Source organism: Cyprinus carpio, chromosome B18 (genome assembly GCF_018340385.1).
Source record: "Cyprinus carpio isolate SPL01 chromosome B18, ASM1834038v1, whole genome shotgun sequence".
NCBI classification, from domain to species: domain Eukaryota; kingdom Metazoa; phylum Chordata; class Actinopteri; order Cypriniformes; family Cyprinidae; genus Cyprinus; species Cyprinus carpio.
In genome coordinates this window covers 2746935-2767872 of record NC_056614.1, presented here as the reverse complement: position 1 = coordinate 2767872, position 20938 = coordinate 2746935, and the positions used below count along the sequence as shown (strand labels likewise).

Sequence of the window (20938 nt, the reverse complement as noted above, 5' to 3'; positions counted from 1 at the left end):
GGAGAGAAAGGAGCTTTTAAAAGACGTGTTGGATTTTGCGAATGAAAGCTGTCGTGTGGCTAATGCATGCCGCCTGAATATCAAGCGACCGTAATGAAGTCATTTATCTGAGAGTAGCCAGTCTCCCGCTATTCTCCTGTGTTCATTAGCCTGTCACAGCCTAAGAAACAGCTCCTCGTGCAATTCTTACTGAATATAATCAGCATTAGCCCAAAGAAATAGCAGACCGAAGAGTAAACATCAAACTTCTGTCTCAGAGTCAACATGAATTCCAAAATAGGTCTAATTCTGTCACCTGGAATTCCAATTACTTGCACCTTTTTTATTTACATATGTTCCAAACAGGCACGTTTGCACTCGTCAATCACACTTCTTTAGCCATGAACCATGCACAGTACAAAAGCATCAAACGTACCATTTACGGTGAGAGAGACTTCCTTCTCGGCCGCTCCAACACGAGGCACCACCGCACGGCACACATACTTCCCAGCATCCTCTTGCCTGACAGATTTCAGTGTCAGGATGTTTTCATTGCTTAGCACCTGTAGCCAGAGGTCAAAGATCAAAACATTAAAAAGGAGTGCAAAGGGAGCTATCCAGAGTCAAAATGAATCAGAACTCGTGGATGGGTAGCTAAGCTTGGAAAAGGACTTTCTTCTCAATTATTAAAATCCAATTTGGGTCAGATGAGGAGGACCGTGTGAACATGGGAGATGGTAGGTGACAGTCAACCAGGAGAGAAATGAGACCGGCTGGCTTCTGTGGGGCACAATTTCCCCCATTTCTGTGTCAAAATACAAGACATACCCCAAACTGAGCCACTATCCATCTGCGTGTAATAGAATTGCATGGAATCTGAAAAACCCTGATGTTTGCCATCGGGGCACAGCACTGAATGTAAATACTATGTGCCATCCTGTCCTAGAAATAAGAATATGTCTTTTTAGAAATGTTCTGATTCTGTTTCTGAGCTGTTCAGAAATAGAAGGCAATGTATTAACAGATCAAAGGTTTTATACAGAGAATATTATATTGAAGTTTAAAATGAATTTTTAAACTGATATTTTTTTTTCATGTTTTCTTGATCTCTTCTTTACAAAGACAATATGTCTGAACATCAGTGCACTATTAATTTAGCTAGAATAAAAAATGAGATGATTGGTGAAAGAGAATTATGGGTTTACTTCTAAGATTAAACGTGGAGCAGGGTTATATGGCACTGCCCAATAACGATGTCTAGCAACTTACCACCCCAGAGCCCCTTTTCATCCATACAATAGTTAAAGAGGGGTTTCCGGTCCAAGCACAGTTAAACACAGCATCGGATCCTAGGTCAACCTGTAAAGACTGGGGCTCTGCAGCCATCCGAGGTCCAACTGGAAAAAATAAACCAGGTTATAAGATCTATTCAGAGAGGTCACATTTTAAACATAATTCTTGTAAGTTTGTTTTAATGTGAGACTGGTGACAGCTGAATTTTAAGTCTCTCTCCTGATATTTGTGGAGATACCTTCAAAGATTATGAATCAGAGGTGTCCAATTCTTCTCACAGTGGGTTATATTCTTGCAGAGCTTTGCTCGATTATAATTTAACCTGAACCAGCTAATCAAGGTTTTTAGGAATGCTAGAAGTGTGCAGGTGTTTTGAAGCAGGTTGTAGCTCTGTAGGAACATGGTACCCCATGAAGTTTTGGACAACTCTGATGTGAAAAAAAAAAAAAAAAAACTGAAAGAACTCACAGTAGACGTCCACATTCCGACTGATGTTGGTGCTCCCAAGCGGGTTGGTGACCTCACAGGAAACTGGCTCTGTGAAGAACGAGTGATCCACCATGACCTCATAAGTGTCTCCAGACACTTCCTTTATCACGCTTCCTCCTTTGGCCCACCTATAAACAGAAGACAGAGATGATATAGAGTTTTGAAGCCCACTCCCAAGCAGTTAAAGACCATTAGTTACTGAACAATTATTACTACTAAACACAATTAGTGACAAACCACACAAAAGCCAGCGAACTTCATATCCCTGCATATGCTGATTTGAACTGGTTTAAGCTGGTCATCTGCTGTTCCTAAACTGGTCTTAAGCATCTGAGCTCCTGCTCAGGACCAGCTTAGGACAAGCTCATGACCAACTAAGAACCAGCTTAAACCAGCTCAAACCAGCTGCCATGCTTCAAAATATGCCTAACCAGCATATGATTTTTTTTTTTTTCAACAGCATATAGCATCGATAAAACATATTGCAGGATGTCATAATTCCTGTACAATCTCAAGAGCATGCAATAATTGCACATTTAGTGGTACAACAAGTTGTCACTTGTGTCTTATGTATCCCTTAAAAGTTTCATAGCAGTACCCTAAAGGGACCAAATTACTACTAACATGCAGTTTTTAGGGGTAGATAAGGTACAAAGCTGCCCTTTTAAGAGGACTGCACCAGAGACAAGCTGTTACACATATAAAGGTACCGTCTTTGCACATTTTTCTGACAGTGTAGGTAGTTAGGAAGTAATTGGTAAGTGTACTTTGGTGAACATCCTTATTCAAGCTCTTGTAGGTCCACTAACCTGCAGAGTTTAGTGAAAGAAAAAAAAGTGAAAGTGAAAGTCGTGACATTTGTCAAGTATGGTAACCCATACTCGAAATTGGTGCTCTGCATTTAACCCATCCAAGTGCACACACACAGCAGTGAGAAGTGAACTCACTGTGAACACACACCCGGAGCAGTGGGCAGCAGTATCCAGCGCCCGGGGAGCAACTGGGGGTTCAGTGCCTTGCTCAAGGGCACTTCAGCCATGGGTATTGAGTGTGGAAGAGAGCACTGTTCATTCACTCCCTCCCACCTACAACTCCTGCCAGCACCGAGACTCGAACCTGCGACCTTCTGGTTACAAGTCCAAATCTCTAACCATTAGGCCACAGCTGCCCCACATAAAACACATAAAATAGCTCCAGTCCTACATAAAACAGACCTGAACTAGATAATCAAGCTCTCAGGATGACTAGAATCTTATAGGCAAGTGTTTTGGGGCAGGTTGGAGCTAAACTCTGTACATGAAAGTGGACCTCCAGGAGCAGAAATACATTAACCCTTTTTAAGTCTAACTTTTTCAGTAATGGAACAGAAAGCCATCAATAAGTCCCTACCAGACGTACGCTATCACAAGAAAGCGTAACCCAATATAGAGGTTACCATGGCAATAAGAGGAAGACCTGGTGTCTAGTCCATCTGCTTCTATCATAGTCTTCAATGAGGCATAATAGCTGTCTGTCTGTAGGTGGTTAGAGACCCAAAGAAAAGAAAGACAGTCATCTTCTAAGGGAGCCAGTGTCTCCAAGGCCACTTTGTTTGGAAATTACAACACTGTTATAGGACAAATCAGTGAAGTGAGATATCTCTGCTTGCTTCAGCATGTTTCTTGCCTGGATACCAAGTTAACAATCCTGAATGGAGATAGACTGGTAAAACAGATCCTGAATTGACAAATAGGCACCAGCTTCTCTCCACATGACCAAATAACACAAACCCCATATACAGTACATACTGTACCAAAGACATCAGATGTTAATAAATTGTCAGCACTTCCCAAAAGGAACCGTTTATTTTTGTAAAACCAATGCATTTTCTTTTCTTCAGTACTGACATAGTAATGCATCTATGTCACTTGCTCTGTCTACTTTGTGGTTCTCTGTTGTCTCTATTCTACGACAGGACACATTTGTACAAGCCAAAGCCAATGGAGAACGGGTGTCACAGCTTGACACTAGGGTAAATATTTCAATAAATGAATATATTCAATGCCAGTTAACTCCTCGCTGTCAAGAAGCATCGTTTTGCACTCAAAGCAGCCGGCACTGGTAGAGAGCTGCCAAAACTTGCTATTCACCTGCTCTGTGGGAGTGAGTGCACAATTCATTACCTCTGCAACTAACTCATACCATCTGCGGGCCCCGATAGAGTGTCATTTAAACGATAACAGTCTCCCTCTTGACTAAATTAAAATAAGGAGGGAGAGCAGTTGTAATTGGCCTAGCTACTGTGCTTGAGAAGCACTGTTTCATGTTGTTAACATACGCAGCTTAGAGCACAGTCTGCTAAATCTTCGCAGGCACACCTGTGCTTCCAAAAATATTCAAATCAGGGCAGACGGCTGAGCGCGTCGCCTCCGTCCTCGACATAATTGCTCTGAGGGAAGTGAATATGTGGCGCTGTGAAACTTTATATTTATGGGCAATTACTGCAGCATTCGCCTGCTATATGTCTACCAGAGTTTTCCGTTCTCGTGGTAACATAAATTACACATAGAGCTTTTGAAGCAGCTGCTTTGTAATCAGATCACAAGATTGACTACGCCATAATTTCATTCTGCTTTAAATAGCCTGTTTATTACAAGAGCCTAGGAGGATGATTATCTTGTTCTTTTAAGTAACTAGCTTATATTTGTGCATTAGCTATGTGCGTCTTTCATTATAAAGTTGTATTCATACATTTTGTGTTATGATCGGTCTCAGTTGTGGTCCCTTATGATAAGCGTCACATATTTGCTATTAATTTGAGTCCCATTTCCTCAAGTCGACACAGAGGAAAGTAACTGCTATGACACAATATTTATGGAGCTCAACGCTTACAAGCCTCTTAAATCTTCCTCAGGCTTTACCAGAGATTTGCATTCAAACTTGTGTGTCGAATGTTTTTAACTGGCTGTCATGTTAGTTAATGATTAATTTTACAAACAAGCCATTAAACAAGCAAATCAATCGATCGATCGATTAATCAATCAATCACTCAATTAATGTGCAAATAAATAAAATAATTTGTAATTCTATAATTGAAACATTTCAAGCTTAAAGTAACATTTCCATGTTTTTGTAAATATCAGGCTATGCACTTTGCTAAACCACAGGTAGCACAGAATGATATTAAAAACAATATTTAAATAAAAGTGGATAATACATAAAATATTATCAGAATAAAAGGCTACTTTGATAAAACACTTTCATGTTTTAATAACAGAATTAAGTACACCTTTAAAAGGTTCACTTAGTAATAATGTTGAATTAAAAGGTTTACTTTAAAGTACATTTTAAATCATTATATTTAATAATCCTCATGCGTTAACATTTTTTTTTTTTTGATGTGCTGACTAACCTACTATAAAGCACATGCATATAATATGAAATACTATATATTTTTAAATATAATTTTTAACTGTGGTGTGTTATTTGATGTTACATTTAAAGTTGATATAATATAAATGTGCTAAATTAAACACTTTAACCATATTTCAAGTATAAGTATATATTTAAAATCTTTCTTGAGTGGTTCAAAAACTCACTCCTAATTAAATTCATTTCATGCATACATTTAAACTATAATACATTTACATTTAATTGCAAATAGTCTAAAATTAGGTGTTTTCTGAAACATTTAGTTTGCACTTAAGTATAGTTCTTTTAAAGTATATTATTTCTGTACAAGCATACTAAAGTGTGCGTTTTGTAAAATAGCTAGCCCCAGAGTACCTTCTTAAACTAGTTTTTATAATATGTATTCAAAGATTTATCACTCTTCTCCAATAATGTAATGTCTTTAAATCACTCGGGAGCTTTTTCTGAAAGTACTAATATATACAATGTAATTTTATTAATTAAATTCGCAATAAACAGTGTATCAGTTTGATCAACTGAGAGCTCTACTTGTAATTCTAACTAGTATTCTGACAGGACAGAACTATGGCAATACAGAGCAAAGCAGGACTGCGTGTTGGTTTTAAGCCCATGGGGTGGCAGACTGGGAGGTTTGGCCGGGAGGAAAGACCCAAATGGTGGGTTAGCTTTGCCAGAGCTGAAGGATTCAGCGCTGCACATCCAAAGAGCCAAAACATCCGTGAGCACAGTGGCTCCGCTGGGCTTCAGCCAGGGTCTTCTAAACAGAACAAACATGACCCCCCCCCCCACCTCCCATTGAAACCCAGCAGAGTGTCTGTGTAAACCTTTGTAAACTTTTGGACTGCTTTATTATTCTGGAGTAGAAGGGTACAGTATCAGGAGGAACTGAATGTTTGGCTTTTCTGTAAGGCAATGCACAGGTAAAGCTTTGAGTCTAGCCATATTTTTCTCTTGTTTCTGTCTGTGTTTTTTTTTTTTTTTTTTTTTTTTTTTCAATAACAATAACAATGACAAAAAAAAAAAAAAGATTTTTTTATTGGTAGGAGAGGAGAACCCTGTTAAAAATAAGTACTTTAAAAATAATTATTTTAAATAAAATACGTTAAAATGATATACATGCAGTTAGGTCCATACATATTTGGACACTGACACAATTTTCATAATATTGGCTCTATATGGCAACAGAGTAGAATTAAAATGAAACAATCAAGATGAAATTGCAGTGCAGACTTTAAGCTTTAATTCCAGGGGTTGAACAAATATAACATAAAATGCTTAGGAATTACGTATAAATGCAAGTCTATAAAGTATGACATAAGATTCTTAAAACATTATTTAATATGTACTTTAAACTTCATTTAACATTATTACAAACTGCCCTTTTTAAAAGTGAACTTAAGTACTTAAGTTAATAAAACAAGTGTCTCTCTGCAAGTGCTCTTACATGGCCTTTTATTTCAATAATATTGTATTATATGCAAGTACAATTGAGTTCAGTTTATATATATATATATATATATATATATATATATATATATATATATATATATATATATATATATATATATGAAACACATTACAAGTAAAAATATATTACAACTTTTTTTTTTTTTTTTTCACAAGGTAGTCGTGTGTGATTAGCAGCAGCAAAGACTGGACTTTGATAGATTTATTATTTCAGGTTTTGCACCGGGGCGGATGAAATTTCAATATTCATCTGGATGTCGTGGGACATGTGCTGGAGATGATGAGGCCGTCTTCTCCATCCTTCTCTCCCAGTCTGGGATGATGCCACACACACTTTCTAGGTTACAATAAAGCTGCTGTTCGCTCCATTATGATAGCATCATGACATGGACTCATACTGGCCAATCTAGCAGCCAGCAGGACAGATGCCCGGAGTTTAATTTTCTGTTTTGAGATATCGGCTACATCTGTTGCTGTTGGTTGGTTTTCCATGTGCTGTTCCCTGGTTGATGAATCATGTCTGGCTGCTTCTCAGAGTCGCTGGGGAACGCGGTCATGGAAAACAAACAGCAGCGGTGCCCGTATCTGTGTGTGCACATCAAACGCTTGATGAGCGAAGCGAGCAGCCCACCATGAAAACCTCTTCATCAGCTGTGTCAAAGACATCACTGCAGAGACGCACAACACGGCTTAACTATCCCCAAAACAGCTACAACTAACAAGCACAACGCCTCAAACATAATTGTTATTGTGATAATTTGGGGGTAAATCTGCTTGTTTGTTAGATGAATCAAATGATTCTTGTTTTTGATTTTTTTTTCTTTGTCTTTCTCAAACATATTGCAGACAAGGGATATTAAAATAAAATCTAAAAAACAAAACAAAAAAAATCTATTTTCTTTTGTTTGCACACACACACACACACACACACACACACACAAAAGCACAAGCACAAATACAATTAAGAATTAAATAAACATAATCTATTTAAATAAATAATAAAAATAAATACATGAAATCGATAAAAAATCAAAAATCAAATAAAATTTAAATTTAAATTAAATGAAAAATAAAATGAAAAAGTATTACATTAAAAAAAAATGTTGATAAAAATGCAATTCAAATCAATCAAATAAATAATAAATAAAAATAATATGAACCAGACTGGTAATGATCAGTCAGTGATTTGTCTTAATGTCTATGATTGATTGGTTGATTGATTGATTCATTAAATGTAAAAATTTTATTAAATATGAAAAATAATAGAAAGTAACAATATAAACCTTCATATATCGCCACATGGTTTTAGTATATTATATTCCCCTAGCACGTCCACTTTTAAACATTCTTTTGGGAGTAATTGAAGTCCACATCTTTCCTGACTCCCATTTTCTTAAAACGAACCCAACCGGTAATGATCTGTCTCAATGCACATGAGTCGGGGTTTTCACCACTCCTCAACACATCACATTATGCCGACACCACAATAATAGCATTTCTACTTTTTAGTCCCTCAAACAATGGGCGACAAAATTACCCCATGTTAATGTCAGGGACATTTCAATGGTCCGTGAATCCTCTTTGGAAGGCTATCATTAATTCAAACTCTAGCTCTGATATTTATATTGCTCTCCCATGGAGAAAGTCATCAAGGAAAGTGTCAATCAACACATTTATTAAATTCACAAGGGAGATGCCACTGAATTCCCTCAGATCAATGGCAGCGGTTGCTACAGGGCCCGTAGACATGGAAGAGAAAGAATAACTCAGTGCACTGTCCTGAGACGGATAGCATTTAGGAATTCATATTCTTTCTAATAATATTTCACAAATTTGGATTGCTTATAGTCTAATGTGGTGAATTCATGGGCCGTTAACGTGTTATGCTCTTGATGGAATGAGAGAAAACACTGACACTTCGGGCAAAAACACACAACTTCATTCATCGCTCTGCTCACACACTAACTATCTATTAAAAAATACTGCACATATTAAGAATATTTACATGCACTGTCAGTGATGTTTCAGCATCTGATTCACTAAATTGTGCAAATTCTATAAAATATAATTCCTGTAAAAAAAATAAAAAATAGTAATAATAATCTGTGCTAAAATGCAGGGACCCAGCTTGCCGGCAAGTTCTAAATGCACTATATTTAAATACATGACATATAACTTTTAATAAAAATGACATTAAAGTATATTTTAGTTGATCATTAATGCATGTCAGTGCATAGTGGGTCAAAAACACTCTTAAGTTCAACTAATTGTATTTAGTATTTATTTAAACTCTAAACTATATAATTATAACATTCTATATCATTAACATTCTTTCTAGTTAAATCCAGTCATCTCAGTCTTCATATCTGATGCTCAGGTGTAAAATAAAAACTGAGAAAAAAGCCAATGTGTCTTCTTTTAGCTAAGTCCTGATGGGCAATCAAACGCAGGCTTGTCTGATTCAAAAAGCTAGAAACAACTCGGTTTGCCCACCTACAACTGTATCACGGATCCGTTCCATTCCTCAGTACATCAAGATCCACCGCTGTGCAATTCCCTTCACTATTGATTTTACTGCTCTTATTTTTCACCTAGTTTTAAAACCCACACTGAAAAGCATGTTCTAACAAATAGCCTCGCTATTGGCCCTCCGCAAGGCAGAGGCTACATCTCACGGAAATAAATAACTTGTATTTCAACCTTATTCTCTTCTGTTTGGAGAGGACAGGAAACATTATTCTTGGATATTGAATCAGTGTTTCAGATAGACACATCCCTGCTTTGATTTGAATGCCCGATGTGGCGTCCCAATCCTACTCTTGGCTCAGATATAGCAAACCGATGCCAGCCAGGATAGTGGATTTCAGCTTTGAGAAGGCTCTAAAAATATTTGCAACTAAATGCCAAAGCATTTCTGCAACACAGTGATGTGCCAGTCAGATGAACAGCATGAATTAGAGTTAGTTCCGTCTAATCATCCTCAGAGGATGCAGTATTATAAAAGACCTTTAGTATTGGATCACTGGGCATTTTTCTTTTGGTTGTGTTTGGTGTCTTACTTGTATTGGGTGACTGGTGGATTAGCTTTTGCTGAGCAATGAAACTTCACCAGGTTTCCCTCCAGGACCGGTTGAGGCTCCACCGAGAGATTCACCAACGGCAAGTCTGCAAGAAGACAAAATAAACTAATAAGAAAACCTTCCCTTTTTTTTTAGCATAATTGCACATTAATTGCAACCAATAGGTGGAAATTTGCTATTATCTGAGGAATTGTTCAGGCAGGAAATAATTGCGAGCGTATTAACTCTGCATCATCAAAAGATGTGAATTTGTGAAAAGCAACTAAAGAACTCTATGTCAACTAATGAGATATATACCTTTTTATCTTTGCAAATGAGAACTAATTAGAACAACGGTTTAATCACAAAACATTTTGTTACAATTAAAACCAAAAAAAAAAAAAAAGAAAAAAAGAGAACACAACATAATGGCATTTAAACTGAGAAAATAATAAGAAACACAGATTATGCAACCAATCCATAATACCCTTTCTTTTATTTGAGAGTGTATTTACACCTGTCTTGTTTGGTTCGATTGAATCGAACTCAACTCTTGGTGCGGATCTTTTGGGCAGGTGTGAATACAGCAATCACACTCGGGTGCGGACCAAACAACCGTACCGAGATCCAGCTGAAGAGGTGGTCTCGGTCTGCTTCCAAACGAACTCTGGTATGGTTGAATGGATAAACCAATGAATGGATGACCTCAAGCACACGTGTTGCTTTGTTTACAATTGCTGGTTCACTTGCAAAAATAGCAGTGTGAATCCGAACCGCACCAAAAAAAATAAAAAAATAAAATAAAAATCAACAGTGTATTTGGTTCAGACCAAAGCAAGTGAACTAGTGGACTTTCCTGGTGTGAATACACCCTTAATTAACTCATTACCTACTTCAAATGTTATTTTACTAAAGCACATAATATCAATGTGCAAAAGTCAAATAATACCACTTAGAGACAGAATGATTCATATCAGTCTTTATAATAATTCTACAAAGCTTCAGCTATGTAAGACAGAGTAATTAAAACTGATGTGAAGTTTTGGATTTCCCTGACTTAAATAAGTCTGCAGCTAAAAATTCTTTTCTAAGAAAGCACAACATAAATGAATAAATTACAACACATTCAAGCAGTCTAAATCATTTGCATTGCAGACCTGAACGTTTCTATTAAAGAAAATCTGGTTACATTTTAGATTAGGGAACACATTTCACTATTAACTAGTTGCTTATTAGCATGCCTATTACTAGCATTTTTTATTAACACATATTAATGCCTTATTCTGCATGACCAGTGTTGAGAAGGTTACTTTGGAAATGTAATAGGTTAAAGATTACAAGTTACCCTATTTAGTAGTGTAACTATTTCAATTACTTTAATGTAACTGTTTACAGTCCCACTTTATATTAGGTAACTACTATCTACTTACATCAAAAATAACTACAATGTATGTGTTGCATTCATTTTGTATTGATTACATTTGATTACTTTTCTAATTTTTGCTACATTTTTTCTAAACTATTAATCATTTGCAAACATTTAAAGCAGGCAGGGTTAACTTTACAGTAGTACTCAACACTGATTACTGTCAGACTTTCAAAATCCTTCATCACTTAAGTTAAGACTATAATCATTTAATTTTAAAGCACAGCAACCACAAAATCAGACCTACTGTAAGATCATTCTCAGGTTAAATACAGATTTAAGATCATTAACATTAAATAGTTGAATAACTATTATACAGTTTTGAAATCAAATATTTGCTATGATAGGAAACACTGGCATTTAACAATGCCTTGGGCAAAAAAAAAACAAAAAAAAAAGCGTTAATCTAAGTTAATCTAAAAAATATAGCATATGCACAAACCCAAATAGGAAATACAACCATTATAAAATACGCATTTGTCCTATTTTGCATCCTAAACTCCTCAAACATTGGTGTCTCATATTTTAGAGCAGTCAGTGCAATTTTGGAAAGTAATCTATCAGATCTGTATGTGGGTGTGTGTGAAAATATTCAGATGTAACCCCCCTTTGTAACTGTTTACATTTTCGTCTGTATTTATAATTTAATTACACATATTTGTTCTCAGTAACTGTAACAGATTACAGTTACATTTATTTTGTAATTAGATTACAGTATTCTGTTACGTGTAACTAGTTATACTTCCCAACACTGTGCATGATCGGCTGTATTCAACAACACAGATCAGCAGACCAAAAGAACACAGGCCTGACTCAGCTGGAGTGTCACCGGGGCGCTGCTGTTGTGTGTGGGCACATGTCTGCTCTGAAGTGCAGTTTGTGGCCCGCAGGAGCACAGCTGGGCAAAGCAGCATCCCAGCAGTAGGTGCAGGTGCTGCCCTTTCCCCCATCTGCCTTTTCGACCACACACACCTGTGCCAGGTTGTTCTCTGGCAGAACAATACCAGCCGTCATTCCTGAGCCCGCGGGACACACCGGTGCAACCACAGACAAACTGATCAGTGCTGTGTGCTGCGCGGTTACCAGCAGGATACATGTAAAGTGTTTACTCTGGCTAATTGAGCATGCAGGTATGAGGACATCAGGTCAGTTTATTGTCTGATACATCTTAGAAAACAGAAAGTTAACCACAGATTGTATATTGTAAATGCCTATTTGAGATGAACAGCCTACAGCTGGGCTAATGGTCTATATTGGCAGAAGCATCATTTAATAAAGCAAATCTCTCCCGTGAACTGCCAAAATACACACAGCATGTTACATGTCCCACTAGAGACAGTAATATATTGGATCACTGTTACACCACAATAAAGCATGCCATAACTCTGTCCCACGGGCAACTTTGGGGCTCTCTGATCACTGTTTGGTTCATCTTAAACCGACCTATGTACATGCCATCACCATCATGAACAGCACTGTAACGACAGTGGAGAAAATCAGGTTCCTGGGCAGCACTATCTCTCAGGACTTGAAGTGGGACACTCACATTGACTCCATTGTGAAAAAGGCCCAGCAGAGGTTGTACTTCCTTCACCAGCTGAGGAAGTTCAACCTGCCGCAGGAGCTGCTGAAACAGTTCTACTCTGCAATCATTGAATCCGTCCTCTGCACTTCTATAACTGTCTGGTTCAGCTCAGCTACCATATCTGCTGAGCAAATCATCGGTACAACCCTCCCTACTCTCCAAGAACTGTACTTATCCAGAATGAGCAAAAGTGCTTTCAAATTAACCTGGACCCCTCACATCCAGCACACTCCCTCTTTGAACTGTTGCCATCTGGTCGGTGCTACAGAGCACACCTCACCAAAACTTAAATACACACCAACATACAATAAAACAAGGCAATTTTTCTTAAAAATTCTTGAAAAATGTTATGTTAAGACTAGATTAAGGAACATGTATTCACTATTAACTAAGAGTTTTCCCCCAATAAACTCCTATATGCTGCTTAATAGTTAACAAGATAGTTGTCAAGTTTATGTATTGGGTCAGGTTAAGGGATCTAGAACATGGTCATGCACAATAACTCAATATGTGCTTAATAAACAGCCAATATGCTAGAAATATGCATGGTAATAAGCAACTAGTGAGTATTGGACATTAGTGCTACCACTTTTATATTAGAAAAAAATTAAGATATAGGTTCAACACACTAAAAATTACAGAGCTTTGATCTAAGACATTATTGGAGGACACAGATTGACTAATATTAATATCACTTTATTTAAGAAGTCTGCTATACTGTTATAAAGATCTCATTACGTGACATTATAAATATCTATATTTACATTATCAGACTTCAATCTTACGTTTTGGCCATATTTCACCAAATTGCATATTTTTGCTCAGTTGGGGCCTCTCCTTAAATAAGAGCTTCATTGTGTACTTTATCATACGATATAATAATAATAATAAAAAAAAATAAAAAATAAAAAGGTGCTTACCAAACTGTTGTTGGCAGCCATTGATTTCCAAGATATGGAGGGGGGGAAATCCTATGGAAATCAATGGCTACATTGACTGTTTGCTTACTAATATTCTTTAAAATATCTTATTTTGTGTTCAATAGAATAAAGAAACTCATACGGGTTTGAAACAACTTGTATGAGTAACTTGGTGAGTAAATGATGACAGAATTTTCCTTTTTGGATGAACTGTCCCATTAAAAACACTGAATGATGTTAACATTAATTTTTGCCCTAGCTGTTTTGAAACACGTACATCATGATTGCTTTTGATGTCAGTTAAAGTCTTTTGAGAGTGACACTTGAGGGACAGGAAAGCCATCAAAAGTGTCGTCTACTTATGACAAAACCAAAGAGTGACATTAACTTTCTGTCTTAAATAATGAAATAAGCATTTTAGATGAACGTTTGGCCCTAGAGGATTGACTAGTGCCTCTCAAGGGCCCTGGCTCCAGAGGCAGGCTGGCAGAAGCTTGCCAAGACCCCCTGTGACCCCCAAATCTATGGACAGACAGTGTCTTAATAAAGAAGTCTGTTTGTCACTTTGATGTATAAATGCATGAGTCTCTCCGGCCTGAGCAGAACGTGACAGGCTATCAATGTGCAGCTCCACTAATTCATCCGCTTCATCAGCAGGGAGAGCATGAAGGTCTGAAACACGACTGCAACAATGACAGCCCCCAAAACAATTGGATTGGAGGAGAGGAGCGATCTAAAAAAATAATTATATAAAATAAAAGGGTTGGGGGGGCGGGGTTGGTGGTGAGATGACAGCTTTTGATCGGAAGTTCAAAGCGAAGAGCAGATGGCAGTTTTGAACAATCGGCCAACTTCCCCAGAGTTGCGAGGAAGGTGCCAAAGAAAATGGCTTCTCTGTCTTTCTTAAAGCTTGATTTCCATTCTCCCCGGGTCAGAGTGGCCAGCTGTTCTCGGTGAGAAAGAGAGATGATGGCCTCGTATCAGCAGGAGGAGGGCGATTTAATCTCTTTATAACTCGACTGAATCTGTGCCACAGTGTGGGTTTCACTGACACTGAGATCTCACATCAACTCTTGCGCTGTCTGCGAACACAGTTCACGTGTCTATAAGATCCTTTGCAGTGAGTTTATTTGGCGACAAAGTAAGTAAAGGTTCCTGGCAGGTATTTTCAATATAATAATGTATAAAGTTATAATCAATGTAGAAAGTTACACACATAATATGACTTTATGTATCACTAATTTACTGTATGCCGTAAAATCCCTCCGCAGTCACTAATTTTATGCCTTAAAACTCATCTTTGATATATCTTAATGTCTTAAAATGGCTTGAATATAACTCTACACTCTTGCCTCATTAAGTATACTGGGAAACATGCATATGCAAATTAGCCCCTGCCTCCATTAAATCACACCAGCTCAGACTCAACTTTCACTAGGTTAACTTTATTAAATGGTACACAATGGCAAGTGGCAATATTAGATTAATGTATCCATATGTGTTTGAACCAGAAACTGATTCCGAAGAAGAAATGAGAAGAGTGAATTATACATTCCATGTATCAGAATCGTAGTGCATTTTATGTATTACTCTCTACAACATCAGACAAAAAGCTGATATCATTATCCTTTGGCTTGACTACATTATCAAACAGCTAATAACATATTGATAATTTTACACACACTATGTTCTTGGTCACTACTTTAGACAGCAGCCTTCTAAAAATCAACATCCTTAGGTAGAAACACAACTCTAATAATATGAAAAGTCCCACCCCCAAGATGACAGATTGTTTGTGATGGTAGGAAACCCAAATAAGTGTAGACTCCAGGACCTTGAATGGAAAAGTACAATCACTGAGTACACTAAGCAGTACACTATAGCTTAGCTTTCGTCTCACTTCATAATGTCTTGCTGTAGTGATGTAGTGCTTTTGATCTAGTGCTTTAGTTTCGTGCAATGAATTTAAACAGTCTGCAGTTTTTGCCCCGTGGTGCTGTCTGTCAAACTTTCTAAATGAATAATGCATTGCTAAAGCATATATTCCTTTACATATAATGTGTTATTCCCTTCACTAATATAATTATAGCCCATCTGTGCATCTAATTCCATTCAAGGTATAAAGTTAAAATAATATCATGATGGAAAATTTTCAAAACTAATCTGAAGTAAAGATGCAGTGAAGTACAGGGGTTAGGTTATACTTTTTTTTTTTTTTTTTAAATACTGTGAATGTGTTCTATCTATCTGTATTGTTAACTTTTTTTTTCCATAATGTGCATGGGAAATAAAATACACGGATTTGCGAGAGCAGCTGGTTTTGCTGTCGAGTGATGTGACCCCATTAAGGCCAATGCCATATGAAATTAGTTTTTTTTTTTTTCTACAGCTTTAGGAACTTAAAGAAATGCCCACTTTGATTTCCCAGTAAATTTCAGATTTAGATGCTAATTCGCTTAACCTCAGGTCAAATGATCCTAGCAGGGCTTATGTTTAGCAACATTTCTGAAGTCAATCTAATTCTTGCGTTTAAATGATTACTGGAAATACAGGCAGGGAAATGCACTGAACTGGACAAGTTTAAGCAAAGAAATAATGCGGTGGATAATGTTTGTACTCATCTCATTTAGGCCTCATTTTGACCGAAAGCGAGCGGCTGTCTCAGAGGTCTTCGCTGATCAGAATGAGAATTATCTGAGCTGAGGAAAAATCCAGAAAGCCTTTAATTACTTTTGTTGCCGATGACATTATCACATTGAACCAAGTGGTCAATTAGCGGACTCTGAATGAGGACTGACAATAGCTAGAGTGGGCATATTAGAGGATGGACGTGATGAAATGCACGCACACACATCCCTAATGTTTTTTTTTTTTCAATTTTTCATCCAGTGGAGCTGTCAGTCTTAGAAAGTATCTTTAATTTGGCTAAAGTAATATATCAAAGTCTTTGTCCGATATTCTAATCTTCTTCCTTTAAGCTTCTCATCTTAACCTTTTGTCACTCCATTAAACAGGCAGACGGAAAGAATATCTGTCGTTCACCTGGGGTCAGCCATCGATTCTCTGTCTGTTCTGTGTCTCAGCCTGTGTAGGGTACATGGCAACATGTTCACCGCACTGCACTCACAACATCGATCCTGCTGCTCACGCACGCACACCACATACACAAAGAGAAAAAAGTAAAATAAAGCCTATTGATTTTTCTTTTTCATTCTCATTAATCTTGCTGAGGCCGAGTCTGGGCACTGCGCTGCTGTCCTTGCCTACATGTTGTTTATTGCGATTTTCAGGGAGTATGGCAAATATGTTCTTTATTTATAATTGTTTACTTTCCTAGAAGAGCCATACAAGCTAGTAGAGGGGATCTGATTCATTCCATCGACTCATTTGATTCAGTTATCTGATTCACTCAGTTGCTCTTTCTGTTGGTGGCGATGAGTGATTATATTTTTGAGCATTAAGTGATTCTTTTAATCCCTATGTTCAACTATTCCTAATTTTATTTGCCAAATAGTATAGGTGAATATATATATATATATATATATATATATATATATATATATATATATATATATATATATATATATATATATGAATAGAGTAGTATGTCTGAAGTTATAGTATTCATTGAGTACATAAATAACTTACTACTTCAAGCGAGATTTTGAAGTGCACATCTCAGGCCTATATTGAGGAGAGGATCTCTTAAGGACAGTGAAGTGTGACTATGGCAGCATGATGATTGTAGTACAGACAGATTCCATTAACAGTACTTTTGTGAAATAAAGAAGAATTTATTATGAGTACGTATAAGTATGTATAGATCAAAACACAGCAGAAAATGGAAGCAGATGCATGTGCAAAATAGCACACCATCAAACATTAAAAAGCACATAAATAAAAACTGCCTAATGTTACCAACTGAAACACATTAAGTGTTTTTCTACTCTATCTATTTTTTTAATCCAATCCAATCCTATATTGTAGACCTAAGTTCATTATTATTCCACCGGTCACCATTGTGACCCTCAACATGTTTATTCATTCTATGACCTCTCTCAACAAAACTGAATATATGTGAAATCATATATTAATACCATATTAATACTAGACACCTAAAAGATAATGTGTACCAAAAATCTTTGTCATATCTTTATGTTAACATACTAGCCTTTCGTTTTGGAGCTTTGATGCAGTTATCATCCGTTTCTCAGATGGAAGGCTGCATCCTCCGGAGATCGCATTTGCAGGCTGCATACGTCCTCAAGCCTGGTTTATTTCAGTTAACTAAGCAAGATATTCGAAAGTAATAAGCATAATATAACAATGTACACTTAACTAAGAATAATGGTCAAATTTGTAACGATTAATATTCTAATATAAGATCTTCTTTATGACGTATGCAGCCTACAAATGCGACCTCTTAAGGATGTAGCCTTCTGTTTGAGAAACGGCCACCACCTTCTCAAGGTGCAAACAGGAAATAAACTGCTCTGGTCATGTGACAATTTGCACTAATCATGTGAAACTGCAAATATTTAAATCAGACCCTTTATTTTATTTTATTTTTTTTTTCTTTCATATTTGCAGGAAGTGCACTAAAACATCAGTCAGTAAGGTTTTTAGAGCTTTATAAAGGAAAACCTTTTTTGACTGATTGGGTTAAATTTGTTAAACATACTCATAATTGAACAGTTGAGGGAATGCTATTGAGATCACACTTGTCTATGTAATTATGCATTAGCTTCATTTGTTCATATGAAACGCTTAGATAATTTCCACTGGACTGATCTCGGTGAGTTTAGTGGTTGTTTGCTGCAGTGGTGTGCGAGGTGCGCAATTCTCAATTCACCCTGAATCATCTGTTTTGTGCATCGGCATACAGCTGTCCTTCATCAATATTAACTGATTTGCATGGCTACACAGCCCCCCCTGTGGCCTGGAGGATGTGCCGGTGGAAACACTCGTACCCTTCCGCAACGGGTTTGCATCCTTAGCTTCATCCCACCTGCCGATACCACCATAACTTATTCATTAAACACCTGCTAGTGTTTGATCCTCAGAGGGAGGGCTTGCAGTCATCGCTTACCATTCACCGTCTCTATTTGTTCGCTTCTTCTGAGTTAATGTCTCATGCTTTGCAGAGCTCCAGCTCAGCAGGGTGATGTAAATGTATCCCACTCAGACGGGTATTCATTTAGTCATTCAAAAGCGGACTGGGCCTCTGACTGCATGTAATTCTGAAAACCTCATTATCCTCTTTGCACGGCTTCCGTTCCACATTCACCTGCCTCTCTCCCAGGGATGTTCCTTTCAGCCGTTCAGAATTTTGCAACATGACTGCTCGTCTCTGTGATACATTTGAAATATTTCCATCTTTCCATGGAGAGGTGGTGAGAGTGGGGTAATGAAATTAGAGAGCACAGAGACTTGGCAAATTTGTCTGCTCTGTGGCAATTACAGTAGGTCTGATTTCTCGCGTGGTTTAATTAAAACACAGACGGCAGAATAGGGAGCAGATCTGGACAGCAGTGGAGTGTACAGCGTCTCTATGCGTCTACAGAGCATTTGGAGTAGAGCGAGTGGGAGACACAGAAATGAGTGGAGGGAATGTCATAAATTTATACGACAGTTAGTCGTAATATTTCTTACAACTGAACATTTCGCTGTGTTTTGTATCCTGCTGCCTGTCTGTGTTAATGCAGTATAGTCTTATATACGAAAACCAAAGAAGATAATGTGAAATTATATCCTAATATTAGGCTTCATTATCATTATATGTCTATTTACCTATCAGTGTATCTCTCTATCTATCTGTCTATGAATGTTATCTCTATCTCTCTCTCTCTACATGTGATCCTGGACCACAAAACCAGTCGCTGGGGTGTATTTGTAGCAATAGCCAAAAATACATTGTTTGTGTCAAAATTATTGATTTTTTTTTTTAAGCCAAAAATCATTAGGACATTAAGTAAAGATCATGTTCCATGAAGATATCTTGTAAATTTCCTACTGTAAATATATCATTTTTTTTTTTTTTTTTTTTTTTTAGTAATATGCATAGCTAAGAACTTAATTTGGACAACTTTAAAGGCGATTTTATCAATATATATATATATTTTTTTGCACATTCAGATTCCAGATTTTCAAATATTGTCCTTATCCTAACAAACCAAACATCAATTGAAAGCTTATTTATTCAGCATTTAGATGATGTATAAATCTCAGTTTCGAAAAATTTATCCTTGTGACTGGTTTTGTGGCCCAAGGTCACATATAGCATTTGCATTTGTGATATATAAATAGACATGAATGAATAAGTGAATGAATGAATTAGTAAATACACCCATACTGTAATGCACATAAATGTAATTGTGTAATTACCATTACTTCAAATGAAACATAAATAAATAAATAAATAAATAAATAAATAAATAAATAAATAAATAAATAAATAAATATATTTTTTTAATGCAAAATAGTACTACTACTAATACTACTGTACCATATCTGCTGTCTGCTGCTTTGGATAAACACATCCGAGCAAGTATTTAAGCTGGTCCAACAATAACAAATGTTAATCATCTTTAATATCTGCTCTGCTCCACAGCGCCTCAGCCTGCACCCGGATCCCTTTTGTGCTACAAACTGCTCCTTATGTCATGCATAAAGTTGCACAATGGATCTGTCTCTAGTAATGGGTCTCTAAATACCATGTTCTGCTTTATTATTCATAGTTAACATTATTGATGAGGGTTCGAGGCTTCGAGCAATCCAAGTATAACGGTATTGTTCTCTGAAACTTCTTGAGAAGAGATTTTCTCTAAACATGCAGACAGAAAGAACTAGAATTAGTGGGTGAGATGTGAAAGTAAATGTGATTTTTTTGTATGAAACTGAATATTTAAAGGAGAAAAATATGATTTCTGTCTATTTGAAACTGATTAGAGTTTACATTTTCAAGGGTTCTTAGAAGCAACATTGTGGTGACTTTTTGCGCCCATTTTGAATTGTTAACAATGCCAGCACATTTTTATTTATCGCAAGAGGATTTGCCAATCTACATTAATTATGACAATCCAGCAGACAATTCTCCCATGAATACTGGAAATATATACGTCCTCTTAGATTAGTATCACAATGTATTTAGGAAAGAATCAATTTTTTTTTTTTTCATTTAGTGGAAAGCAAGCATGATCCAAAACAAAAGAGACTGAGAGAAAAATGCAGACTCTGTGCAAGTACATACAAAAATATATAAATAAATAAATAAATGAAAAACAAGAAACAATCTGAGAGTGACATCACT

At 36.7% G+C, this 20938-nt stretch overlaps 1 protein-coding gene across 9 annotated transcripts in view; it reads right to left on the bottom strand.

Annotated features, from left to right (window-relative positions):
* The window catches only part of LOC109073896 (kin of IRRE-like protein 3), a 196828-nt gene that overhangs the window by 26820 nt on the left and 149070 nt on the right, over nucleotides 1-20938 (bottom strand). For all 9 annotated transcript variants that reach the window (XM_042743450.1, XM_042743451.1, XM_042743454.1 and 6 more), the window contains exons 6-9: nucleotides 9699-9804; nucleotides 1741-1889; nucleotides 1249-1376; nucleotides 416-542 (exon numbers count right to left, since the gene is read on the bottom strand). In XM_042743450.1, coding sequence (XP_042599384.1) covers nucleotides 416-542; nucleotides 1249-1376; nucleotides 1741-1889; nucleotides 9699-9804 — 510 coding nt within the window. The remainder of the gene's footprint in view (nucleotides 1-415; nucleotides 543-1248; nucleotides 1377-1740; nucleotides 1890-9698; nucleotides 9805-20938) is intronic.